The sequence below is a fragment of the Penaeus japonicus genome, unplaced genomic scaffold (assembly GCF_977035675.1).
Source record: "Penaeus japonicus unplaced genomic scaffold, GWHDUDI00000001_assembly GWHDUDI00000038, whole genome shotgun sequence".
NCBI classification, from domain to species: domain Eukaryota; kingdom Metazoa; phylum Arthropoda; class Malacostraca; order Decapoda; family Penaeidae; genus Penaeus; species Penaeus japonicus.
In genome coordinates this window covers 8,068,051-8,080,550 of record NW_028234440.1, presented here as the reverse complement: position 1 = coordinate 8,080,550, position 12,500 = coordinate 8,068,051, and the positions used below count along the sequence as shown (strand labels likewise).

The 12,500-nt window shown below is 37.9% G+C and overlaps 2 protein-coding genes across 3 annotated transcripts in view; one reads left to right on the top strand and one right to left on the bottom strand.

The window, feature by feature from the left end:
• Positions 1–9,695, top strand: part of LOC122256712 (uncharacterized) — a 116,906-nt gene extending 107,211 nt beyond the window's left edge. The window contains exons 2-4 of the mRNA XM_043021592.2: positions 3,579–3,830; positions 6,708–7,355; positions 7,749–9,695. Coding sequence (XP_042877526.2) covers positions 3,579–3,830; positions 6,708–7,355; positions 7,749–8,015 — 1,167 coding nt within the window. The 3' untranslated portion in view covers positions 8,016–9,695. The remainder of the gene's footprint in view (positions 1–3,578; positions 3,831–6,707; positions 7,356–7,748) is intronic.
• Positions 9,696–10,972: 1,277 nt separating this feature from the next.
• LOC122256713 (transmembrane protein 70 homolog, mitochondrial) overlaps positions 10,973–12,500 on the bottom strand; it is a 4,241-nt gene continuing 2,713 nt past the window's right edge. For both annotated transcript variants that reach the window (XM_043021594.2, XM_086533056.1), the window contains exon 6: positions 10,973–11,391. In XM_043021594.2, the coding sequence (XP_042877528.2) occupies positions 11,206–11,391 (186 nt within the window). In that variant the 3' untranslated portion in view covers positions 10,973–11,205. The remainder of the gene's footprint in view (positions 11,392–12,500) is intronic.

Below are 12,500 nucleotides of genomic sequence, written 5' to 3'. Positions count from 1 at the left end.
AATCGATATCATTATCATTCACTCGAGGTTTAAAAAATCACATAACAAAAAAAAAACAAAAAAACAAAAAATAAAAATAATATATCCATGCGTCATCAGAGTTTCATTTTAAACCTTTGTTTTACATTCACTCGATGCAACAAAAATGTTTATGCATAACAGGAGCTTTCTTGAAGATTTGCCATGCACGCCCAAGTACCAGGGTTGAGGCGCTACCATGGGAAAGTGAAAGCTATTATTTTATGCTTCAGTGTATTGCAAAAAAATGTTACGTTTGTATATATGTTGTGTTTTTTTTTAGTAGTAGTATTGTTATTGTCATTGTTAATAATCATTGATATTATCATTGCCATTATAATTGTTCTTGGTATTATCATTATTATCATTATGATCATCATCATTATTATTATTATTATCGCCGTCCAGTGTGAGAGAGACAGAGATAGTAAGAGAGAGCAAAGGAAAGAAATGTGTCTCTACATATGTGTGTTTGTAAGTGTTTGTATGTGTGTGTGATTGAGATACCCCTTAGTCATCACCAGGTAGGCCAGGCCATTTCCCTCGACATTTAACAAAAATTCTCCAATCCAAAGAAATTGGAATTCTTTCACGTTTCCCTTTCTCTTCCTGTGTTATGTTCTGATTTTTCAGTTTTTTCTTATTCTTCCTCCCATATTTTTTCTTTCTTTTGTTTTCTTTCTTTCTTTCTCTCTCTCTCTCTCTCTCTCTCTCTCTCTCTCTCTCTCTCTCTCTCTCTCTCTCTCTCTCTCTCTCTCTCTCTCTCTCTCTCTCTCTCTCTCTCTCTCTCTCTTTCTCTCTTTCTCTCTCCATCTCCATCTCTCTATCTCTGTCTCTCTCTCTCTCTCTCTCTCTCTGCCACTTTCTCTCTCTTCCCCTCTCTCTTCCTTTCTCTTTCTCTCTCTCTCTCTCTCTCTCGCTCTCTCGCTCTCTCTCTCTCTCTCTCTCTCTCTCTCTCGCTCTCTCACTCTCTTCTCTCTCTCTCTCTCTCTCTCTCTCTCTCTCTCTCTCTCTCTCTCTCTCTCTCTCTCTCTCTCTCTCTCTCTCTCTCTCTCTCTCTCTCCTCTCTCTCTCTCTCTCTCTCTCTTCTCTCTTTCTCTCTCTCTCTCCGCCTCGCTCTCTCTCTCTCTCTCTCTCTCTCTCTCTCTCTCTCTCTCTCTCTCTCTCTCTCTCTCTCTCTCTCTCTCTCTCTCTCTCTCTCTCTCTCTCCCTCTCTCTCTCCCTCTCGCTCTTTCCATCTCTCTCTCCTTCCCTCTTTCCATCCTTCCTTCCACCCATTGCTCCCCCATGGGCGTAGGACAGCCGGCATTGCAGTGTTGATTCCCCAGGGCAACCGCTCTTATGTTGCCATCTGGTTAACGTTGCAAATGTTGCCTAAGATTGGGTGTGTATGCGTGTGTGCAATATTCACTGCTAGCCGTTCTTGGCTTGCAATACCTTTTCTGCACTTATGCATAATTCGTAATTACCTGATTATAGTCTTACCTTATTTGTTTATTTTTATATTTTTTTAAATCTATTTATTTATCTTTTTTTTCTTATATATCTTTATTTTTCATCTTTATCTTTACTCTCTTTATCTATTATTTTCCTCTTTTGTAGACGAATAGAGTGACGTGCACTGACATACGCGTGTGTCTTTGTTTACATAATGGAAGAATTACATCTTACTGGAATTCCTTAAGGATCGGAAAAAAAATACCAAATGATAGATACATAGAGATAGCAATAATAACAATGGGAATGAGGATAAGTTAATGATAGTGATGATAACGATGGTAAACACTGATAATGATGATAATGATAATTATGATAGCGATAATGATAATAATAACTACATTGGGAATAATAATGTTATTAATGATAACCTCAACTACTAATGATAACAATAATAATAATAATGTTAATAATGATGGTGATAATGATGATAATAGTAATAACATTAACAATAATAATGTTAATAATGATGATGATAATGATGATAATAGTAATAACAATAACAGTGATAATGTTAATGATAATGATGATCATAATAATAATGATAACAATGATGGTTTTTAATTACCCAGACGTCGAGAAGGAAAAACGAAACCACGTGTTAATATACTTTGCTCTCGATTCTTGACTTCTTTTTCACTCTCTTTCTTTTTCTCTCCTTTTTTATGCTTAGTTCATGTTTCTCGGTATATTTCTGGCTTGCCTTGACCACTCACAGTCAGCTGATCGGGGTCTGTTCGATAAACTGAAATCTGGTTCTTCCATTCACCGTCTTTATCATTATCATCATCATCTCTCTCTCTCTCTCGCTATCCCTTCTCTTTCCTCTCCTCTTCTTCTCTCCTCTTTCCCATTTTCCTTCTCTTTCCTCTCCCCTTCTTCTCTCCTCTTTCCCATTTTCCTTCTCTTTCCTCTCCTCTTCTTCTCTCCTCTTTCCCATTTTCCTTCTCTTTCCTCTCCCCTTCTTCTCTCCTCTTTCCCATTTTCCTTCTCTTTCCTCTCCTCTTCTTCTCTCCTCTTTCCCATTTTCCTTCTCTTTCCTCTCCTCTTCTTCTCTCCTCTTTCCCATTTTCCTTCTCTTTCCTCTCCCCTTCTTCTCTCCTCTTTCCCATTTTCCTTCTCTTTCCTCTCCCCTTCTTCTCTCCTCTTTCCCATTTTCCTTCTCTTTCCTCTCCCCTTCTTCTCTCCTCTTTCCCATTTTCCTTCTCTTTCCTCTCCCCTTCTTCTCTCCTCTTTCCCATTTTCCTTCTCTTTCCTCTCCTCTTCTTCTCTCCTCTTTCCCATTTTCCTTCTCTTTCCTCTCCTCTTCTTCTCTCCTCTTTCCCATTTTCCTTCTCTTTCCTCTCCTCTTCTTCTCTCCTCTTTCTCCATTTTCTCTCCATAATTCCCAACAGTCACCATTATTATCTTTTAACTCTAACCTCACACCATCGCAGTCTTCGGTTACATCACACGCATCAATGTCAATCAATGTCCATCATCAATATTCATAATATAACATCAATATTCACCATGAAGACTGACGAAAAACTATTTGTTGATAATATTGCTATTTTGATAATACGTTTGATAATTTTTGATCATGAATGATGATAAGTTGTTGATGAATGAAGAATGATAGAATTGTTTTTTGTTAGGCAAGATTGACAATGATAGTTTGTTTGTTTGTTTTTGTAAGCGAAGAATAACAATAATAATAGGTTTGATTAGATTTCACGAAACCTATTTTGCGTATGGTCGATATTTTTTCAGCCAAAATTCACCCAAAAATCCCCTATTTTCCGTATGGTCGATTTTTTAAAGCCAATATTCACAAAAAAAAATCCCCTATTTCGCATATGTTCGATTTTCTTAAGCCAATATTCACAAAAAAAATCCCCTATTTCGCATATGGTCGATATTTTTTCAGCCAAAATTCATCCCCCAAAAATCCCCTATTTTGCGTATGGTCGATTTTTTTCCAACTAAAATTCACCCCACCAACCCCCTCCAAAAAAAAAAAAAAAAAAAAAAAAAAAAATAATAATAAAAACTCTAAGGACCTCTCCCTCCCTTTCCCGCAGGAGACTCAGGAAGAAGTAACCGTCTTGGGCGAAGTCCTCGTGCGCCGTCCAGCCGTGTTGGTCTCGGGCGCCCTCGTGCTCCTAGGCGTCCTTGACTGCCTCGTCAGCCTCGCCTGCGCCGCCATCAGTGCCAGGGAGGCCTGCGGACTCTACTCCAAAGGGGAGGACACGACCCAGGGGCTTTCCGAAGGGCACAACCGCAAGGAGAGGCTCTACCGCTGGCTGGGACAACAGAAGACCATCTTCCCCATCGTGAGTGTTTTCGGTTGTTGTTTTTTTTCCTCTGGGAATGTTTCTTGGATCGATAGATGGAGATGGAGAGGGGGAAGGGAAAGGGGAAAGAGAGGGAGAAGGGGAAAGAGAGGGGGAAGGGGAAAGAGAGGGAGTGGGAGAAGGGAAAAGAGAGGGAGAGGGAGAGGGAGAAGGGGAAAGAGAAGGAGAGGGAGAAGGGGAAAGAGAAGGAGAGGAAGAAGAGGAAAGAGAGGGAGAGGGAGAAGGAGAAGGAGAGGGAGAAGAGGAGAGGGAAGGAGAAGGGAAGAGAGGAGAGGAGAGGGAGAAGGGGAGAGCGAGGGAGAGGGAGAAGGGGAGGGAGAAGAGGGAGAAGGAGAGGGAGAGGGAGAGGGAGAGGGAGAGGGAGAAGGGGAAAGCGAGGGAGAGGGAGATGGAGAAGGGGAAAGAAAAGGAGTGTGAGAGGGGGAAAGAGAGGGAGAAAGGGAAAGAGAAGGAGAGGGAAAGGTAGATGGGGAAAGAGAGGGAGAGGAAGAGGAAGAGGAAGAGGAAGAGGGAGAGGGAGAAGGAGAAGGAGAAGGAGAAGGAGAAGGAGAAGGAGAGGGAGAGGGAGAGGGAGAGGGAGAGGGAGAGGGAGAGGGAGAGGGAGAGGGAGAGGGAGAGGGAGAGGGAGAGAGAGAGAGAGAGAGAGAGAGAGAGAGAGAGAGAGAGAGAGAGGAATAGAAAGAGAAAGAGAGAATGGGAGGGGGTGGGGGGAATCACACAAAGTCAGTAAACCGTATACTGCAATTTTCCCAGGCCGTGTTCGTTCCCGTTACATAGCCCCGTCATCTCTCTCTCTCTCTCTTTCTTCATTTTTATTTTCTCTCTCTCTCCTCTTCCTCTTGCTCTTCCTCTTCCTCTCACTCTCCCTCATCCCCTTACTCTTTTCCTCTCCTCCTTCTCCCCCTCCCTTTTCCTCTCAGTCTCCTCTTCTTCTCTCCGTCCCTCTCCCTCTTCTCTTTCTTCCCCTCTCTCTCTCTCTTCCTCCCCTTCTCTCTCTCCGTCTCCCTCTCCCTATCTCCTTCTCCTTCCATCCTCTTCCCCCCTTTTTTTCTCTCTCTCCCTTTCCCCCTCCCTCTCCCTCTTCTCTTTCTTCCCTTCCCTCTCTCTCCTCCTCCCCTTCTCTCTCTCCGTCTCCCTCTCCTTCTCTATCTCCTTCTCCTTCTTACCTCTTCCCCCCTTTTTCTCTCTCTCTCCCTCTTTCCCTCCCTCTCCTTCTTCTCTTTCTTTCCTTCTCCCTCCCTCCTCCTCTCCTCTCTCTCCGTCACCCTTTCCCTCTCTATCTCCTTCTCTTTCTTCTCCCCCCCCTTTTTTTCTCTCTCTCCCCCTTATCCCCCCTCCCTCTCCCTCTTCTCTTTCTTCCCCCCTCTCTCTCTCTCCTCCCCTTCTCTCTCTCCGTCTCCCATTCCCTCTCTATCTCCCCCTTCTTCCCTCTCCCCCCCCTTTTTCTCTCTCTCCCCCTTATCCCCCCTCCCTTCCATCATTCTCTTTCTTCCCCTCTCTCTCTCTCCTCCCCTTCTCTCTCTCCGTCTCCCACTCCCTCTCTATCTCCTCCTTCTTCCTCCCCCCCCCCTTTTTCTCTCCCTCTTCTCTATCTTCCCCCCTCTCTCTCTCCTCCCCTTCTCTCTCTTCGTCTCCCTCTCCCTCTATATCTCCTTCTCCTTCTTCCTTCCCTCCCCCCTTTCTCTCTCTCTCCCCCTTTCCCCCCTCCCTTCCCTCATTCTCTTTCTCTTCTGCGGTGAAATACTCGTACTGGGACGCAATAGCCCCAGTCTGTCTCATTAAGTAATTAACAGCGAGGCAAACTTTCCCATCCCAACAATGGCGAAAACACGACGATTTTTTTTTCCCTTTCCCTTTAATGACTTTTTTTTCAGTGAAGGGAAACTATTTTTGTGTTTACGATTGCTGTGATCATGATAAAAGGGAATTCGATATGCAAGTAGGAAGGAATGATGGAGTGTTTTTATTCGTTCGTCGAGTGAATTAGGAATTAGGAATTTGATTACTTTTTGTTGTTTAGAATGTTCGCTTGTTTCATTCGACCGATTAATAACATCGGAATTGTTATTGTAGTTATTTCCGGGTCATTATCGTTTTTTTTTCTTTTTTTTTCGTTTTCTCCAATTGCTATAAAATCGTATTAACATTTAGATATGATGTTAAGTATGTTTCTTGAATCACGTACAACAATTATGGGTCTGTATCATACAAAGTTTTCAATTGAACGATTCATTCCGTAAAGTCAATAAAACCTGACTTTCCCATCTAATGGCGCCGTTCAACTTTCGCTTGTTCTTCTTTTTTTCTTTTCTTTTATGACAACCTCTTTCAACTTCTTCCGGTCGCCTTTTTATTTTGTTTCTTCTTCTACGCGAACACTTTAAAACTTTCGTCGGTACATTGAAAGCCCGGCGGCTATTGGATTAACGTTCGGTTTCACTTCCGTAAATATGGTAGAAATCTGAAGTTGGGGTCATTTAGGTTCAGGGAAATATACGGTATATACAGGATTTAGGTTTCTTCCCTTTTTGTATTTTATTTTTCTCCATTTTTTTTTCTGGGACAAGTAATTTTGCAGAAACGGGGTAGAAGAATGGTGGGTGATGTGAATTTACATAGAAAGACGAATATAAATGTCAGTGTGTACGATGGATATCTTTACCTATGAAAATGACATTTGATGCATGTGCATGATATTGATTAGCTTTTGTTTAATATGACATTCCTCTATTCATGAAAGAAGACTCTTGTTTACCTAAGCAAAAGTACATTTCATCTTTATATGGTATGAATAAATAATTTTTCACGAAACATGAAAAAAATGCCCTTAACTAACCTCGGCCACCCCCTCCCCAGGGCTCCTCCCAGGGTCCCCCTCGAGGCGTCTCGTCCGTGTCGCAGTTCGTCCCTCTGTCCTCCGACTCGTCCTCCTCCTCCGCCACGCCCCGCAAGTCCTCCTCGGGCCCCTCCGGAGCCTCGTCCTCCCTCCCGTCGGCGTCCTCCCACCGCGTCCTGCCCTCCAGCGGCTCTTCGTCGGGCAAGACCAACAGCACCAGAGTGACTCCTCCGTCTGTGCCTTCGATCCTGAAGCCCTCCTCCCTCCCGTCCCTCCACGGCTCCAGATCGCTCCCGCCCTCGTCGTCCTCCGCGGCGGTGGTGGTTCCCTACAAGCACAAGCACGCGCTGGTCTCCCCGACGTCCGAGCAGCCGCCCTCCGCGTTCCCGCATCCACAACACAACGTCAAAGTCAGCATGCCGACGCCCTTCCACCAGCCTCACCACCAGAGGCACCCACACCTCCACTCTCTCCCTCTCCCCCACCCTCACGCCCATCCTCACCCTCACCCTCACCCTCACCCACATTCGCACCCCCACGCCCACCCACAGCACCCGCCCGTCCACCCACACCAACTGCCTCAACATTTCCCTACACACGCCGCCCATCCTTCGCTCTACTATCCGCATCTGGTGACGCCCATGATGCCGTACTACCCAACAGATCAGGTGAGTGGGATGCCTCTTGTTCTGATCTGTTCTGTTGTTGTTATTGTCTTTGATAATATTGATGATGGTTATGAGGATGACTACACTAGGAATAATAATGATGCAAATGATAAGGATAGTAATGATATTGATATTGATAACGATAATGATAATGATAATAGTAATTATGATAATGACGATAATGATAACAACAATAATGATGATAGTACTATAATAAAAAATTATGATAACAAATAATACTATAATAATAACAACAGCAACATGAGTAATGACGTTAGGAAGAATAAAGGTAACAATACTGAAAACCCGACTAATCCCCCAACCAGTTCACCCTACCAGACAACCACAGCCACTCGAGCACTCCTTTCACTAAAAGCCCAATTCCCATTCCAGGACCTGCACCAGCAAACACGCAAGCACAAGAAAAAGGAAAGCAGCAAGAAGCGCAAGGATGGCAAGAACAAGCAAAAGGAAGAGGAAAAGAAGAACAAGAAGAAGGAGAAGAAGAGGAAGAACAAGGAACTGACAGACGAACAGATCGAGAGAACATACACCGGCTTGGACAGAGAACTGGCCGAGGAATTTATTGATTCTACAATGGAACCCGGCCTCTCGCTCCAAAGGGCTTTCAACACCAGTTTCGACCAAGAGTCCTTTTAGGAAAATATAATGATAATTAGAATAATAGTAATGATAAGTGTCCATGTTTTTTTCGACTTTTTCGTCCTGCCAAAATAGTGTACATGAAACTAACTTTTTTTTTATTGTATATGTGTTTCTTTTAAAAAGTCCGTGACTTAAGTTTTATAAGTTGACTTTGTTTTAATGTCATATTTGGTCCTTTGTTTTTATTTTTCTTCTTCTATTTTCTTCTGTTTTTGTATCATCTTTTTTTTTGAATGGGTCCTTTTGCTATTTTAGAATCAATAACTTACCGGTAACAAGGTTTGTAAATGAATTAGGATTTATAACCTCATGTATATACATATATATAAATATATATGAATATGTCATTATACATATACATCCTGTCATAAATGTAAAGGTGCATAGCCAATGGTAACATTTGTATATAATGAAACAAATGATGAACTATAAGATTATTTCATCATGAAAACCATAAATTATTGTACATCTGATTCTCTGCACATTTTTATTGTACTGCACATTTGTTAAAAAAGTCACTGGATTATTGGTTACAAAACCGTTTCATAAAAAAAAAACATTAATATATAAAAAAAATATCAATTTTCAGTGCCATTGAATTCATTTAGTGATTAAATTCATAACTGCCAGTTCAGTATTACTTTTTGATCGTTATTTCATCCATAAAGCCACATCTGCTTCTGGAAATAACTACATATATCAATAGTATTAAAAATGTTTAAAGAAATATTCAAACTCTATTTCGGTGAAGCTTCATTATGCATAAATTTTATACTTTTAGAATTATATTAATGCCTCTTTGTATTATCCACATTTTAAAAGTACCGAGTGTAAATATCTTAATATATTTTTTGCAATGTTTTTTTTTCATTGCTGCTCAAGTTCATATAACTATAAGTTTAAGGTTGTAAATAGTGCATGATGTATATATATATAAAAATAATAATAAATCATTTAATGTTTTCTAGCCTTTCACTCTCCTCCACACATGAAAACAAAACCTAAATTAGTGAAGCAAAATAGATATAATATTCATAATGACTATAAATAAAAGCTCAATGTAAAACAAGCAAATAGGTGAACACACAAAAAAAAACATAGAAATACATGTTGAAGGGTTAATAACTACAGTCATCAAGGAGTTAGTTAGTAGGCCTACCTGACCTCATCTGTTTTCCCTAAGCCTTGAGAAGTTGCTGAGAAAAGCATGGTCTTATTTTCACTGATATTATTCTCGTGATTGATATTATCATCATTGTTGTCATTATCATCATTGTTATCATTATCATCATTGTTATCATTATCATCATTGTTATCATTATCATTATAATCATCATTAACATCAATATCATTTCTAACTTAATAACAATAAAATAAATTAAATATACAAATCGAATTAACAACAGCAACAGTAAGGAAACTAATTTAAAAATTCCAAAAAATCAAGAAATGTAACAAGAAAGTGAAGTCAGGTAAGCCTACTAAATGCACTCCTAACATGACTGAGTTAAGTAATAACTTCCCAAAAGAATATACATGATAATCAGAATTTATTTTTTTCTTTTTCATACATATAGAAATATAGGAATATAGGATATTAGCATGAATAATATGTTATTTTCTCCATAAAAAGAAATATCCACAGCATATGATATGGAATCATTAATGTGAAAATACATTATATATATATATATATATATATATATATATATATATATATATATATATATATATATATATATATATATATATATATATATACTTCCTAAATCTAAAACATGTATTATAATGGTTCATAATTCCCTATGGAATGCTGACAAAATTTGTTTAAATATCTTTGCTTACAAATATTATTCAGCTTTGATTAATCATAATTAAACATGACTTAGTATCTTGGTATCTTTTTTTTCATCTACAGTTATATCCATCTTTGTCAAAAATTATTTACATATCTAAAATATGTTTTTCTTCTTAATAGATTTTCCATTCCCTTACATAATTTTACTGAATATATTTCAAGGTAAAGAGACTGATACTGTGTATAATTGAAATACTATACAGCTACAGCATAACAAAATAATTATATACATATTGAAACTTTTAATTTCAAAAATGTTAGAACTCGAAAACACATTTCCATAAACCATCAACAGAATATACAAGAAAAGTTCAGCATACAAACATACATTATCAATATTTTCAACTCTACGCAAAGAGATACAACCACGCACAATAAACCTGAACTTTCCCTTCTACTTAACTATTCTAAGCATGTGCTAACAATGTGAACATTACCAAATATGAAGACCAGAAAGCTTGTGAGAATCCATAGAGAGAATTATGTTCATACAAGAAAATGAGATAACTATGGTAAAAGAAATGTCCTATGGGAAACCTGTGTGCATTTTCTCCCATCACTGACCACACACACCAACTACTTATCTTCCAAAAATCAGAGGATATTTTCACACTATGTATGTCCCATCTCATAGGAGAAAGGTCCTCCCTATGGTTTGAATCATTTAGAACTTGAATGCAAGTTTGCATGACCAATTCTACACCTACATTCCTATGTATCTTTATTTTCTATGCATAGTAATCTTATTTGTACTGCTTATGTATCATTTTTGTATTTATGTAGTTATATCTTTCTTTTTATTATAAAGATTTTTTTTTCTACTTTCACTGTATCATCTCTTTGCTTCACAGTACTGATTTCATATGATCTGATATGAGTCTGTGTTCATGAGATATAAAAGAGGTAGAAAAACATCATACACAAATATATTTACTTTAAAAATTAGGAGTTTTTTTCTTATCATCTGCTAACCTTTCAATTTTTCCATGAATATACATATGATACACAAAGACAAATACAAAAAAAGAAAAACAGTATTATTCACAAAAAATAATAAAACAAAAATCCCCAAAAGGCTAATAAAAAACACGTAATTCTATATCACTTTAATATACAACAATACTCATATACTTTACACATGGCATAGAGATTCTTACACTGCCATAACACCTGTATGTAATAAAGTCACTATCTTTTACCAAAAATACATAAAAAGAAGTCAGTGAAGAAGGTGACACAAGCAACAATACTATACAAATGCCTCTATCACCTCCCAGAACATCCCGAACCCTAATCTAAATGAAACCACTTTCCCTCGTCCTGCCGTTAGCTCTCTCCCTCCTTCTCGCCGAGCTTGAAGTCGATGGGCTTGTCGTAACCCATGATCCTGCCGAAATGCTCGAGGTCAGAGAACATCTTGGGGTCTACGAAGAGCGGCTTATTCTTGGCAAGGAAGGTGGTGAACATGCCAGGAACAGCTGGTACATGTATGTCCTGGACCTTGAAGTGGATCTGTGAGATAGATATAAAGAATAATAACACTCAAAACTTAACAGTTAAAAAAAATAAATAAATATATATTATATATAATATATTTTATATATGTATATATATATATTATATATAAATATATATATATATATATATATATATATATATATATATATTATATATATATATATATAATATATATATATATATATAGTGGTTCCATTGTATAGATATACAAATTATTAATATTCAAAACTGAATACAGGAAATATGAGTAATCATCAAATATGAGAAGACTTTTTAATAAAGATAATATTTCAATCCACCATAACATTAAATCAAATTTCTTCACAAAATGCTCCAGATGCCTAGATGTATATACATACACAAAAACAAACATATACACACATATACACTTTCACAATAAAAGATAGAGATTCAGATACATAAATAGATATAATAACAGATAAAGATAAATATAGACATAGTTATAAATACAGACAGACAGCACTGATAGATATGTAATGATGAACCTTCCCTACATCAGAATAAACACAAAAATCCATAGCATTCCCGGTCAAACTACACTCCTCTTTAGGTAGAAATGAGCAAAAAATATCATTAGAATGTAACATACTCTTACTCCAACCATCAATGCCCCTAAAAAAATACATATAAAATAAAAATAAAAATCTTACCATGACCATAATTTTAAACCATCTAACAAACAAAAGATTATATCAGGAACTATATCAGGAAGTGTACTACCCACAAAGACAAAAAATATATATATATAATAATAATAATAATCATATAATATCCATAAAAAAAATCATAATGACCTTACTACTTAGGAACACAAACAAATGACTGAAAAAAGAAAGAGATAGACAAATAAATGACAACAAAGATAATAAATATCATCATTTTCCCTAAAAACTACCATTCTAATGAAAAACACTTTTTTCAATACAAACCATCATTTTTGGGACAATCGAGAATTGCATCAGGACAGACAAGCTCCCTACTTATCATCCGTATGAAAAATCACTTTAAAGCCAAACAAAATATTAGACTAACTTAAAAGAAAAACTCCCCCTCTCCCAAAAAACATTATTTTAGTTATAACA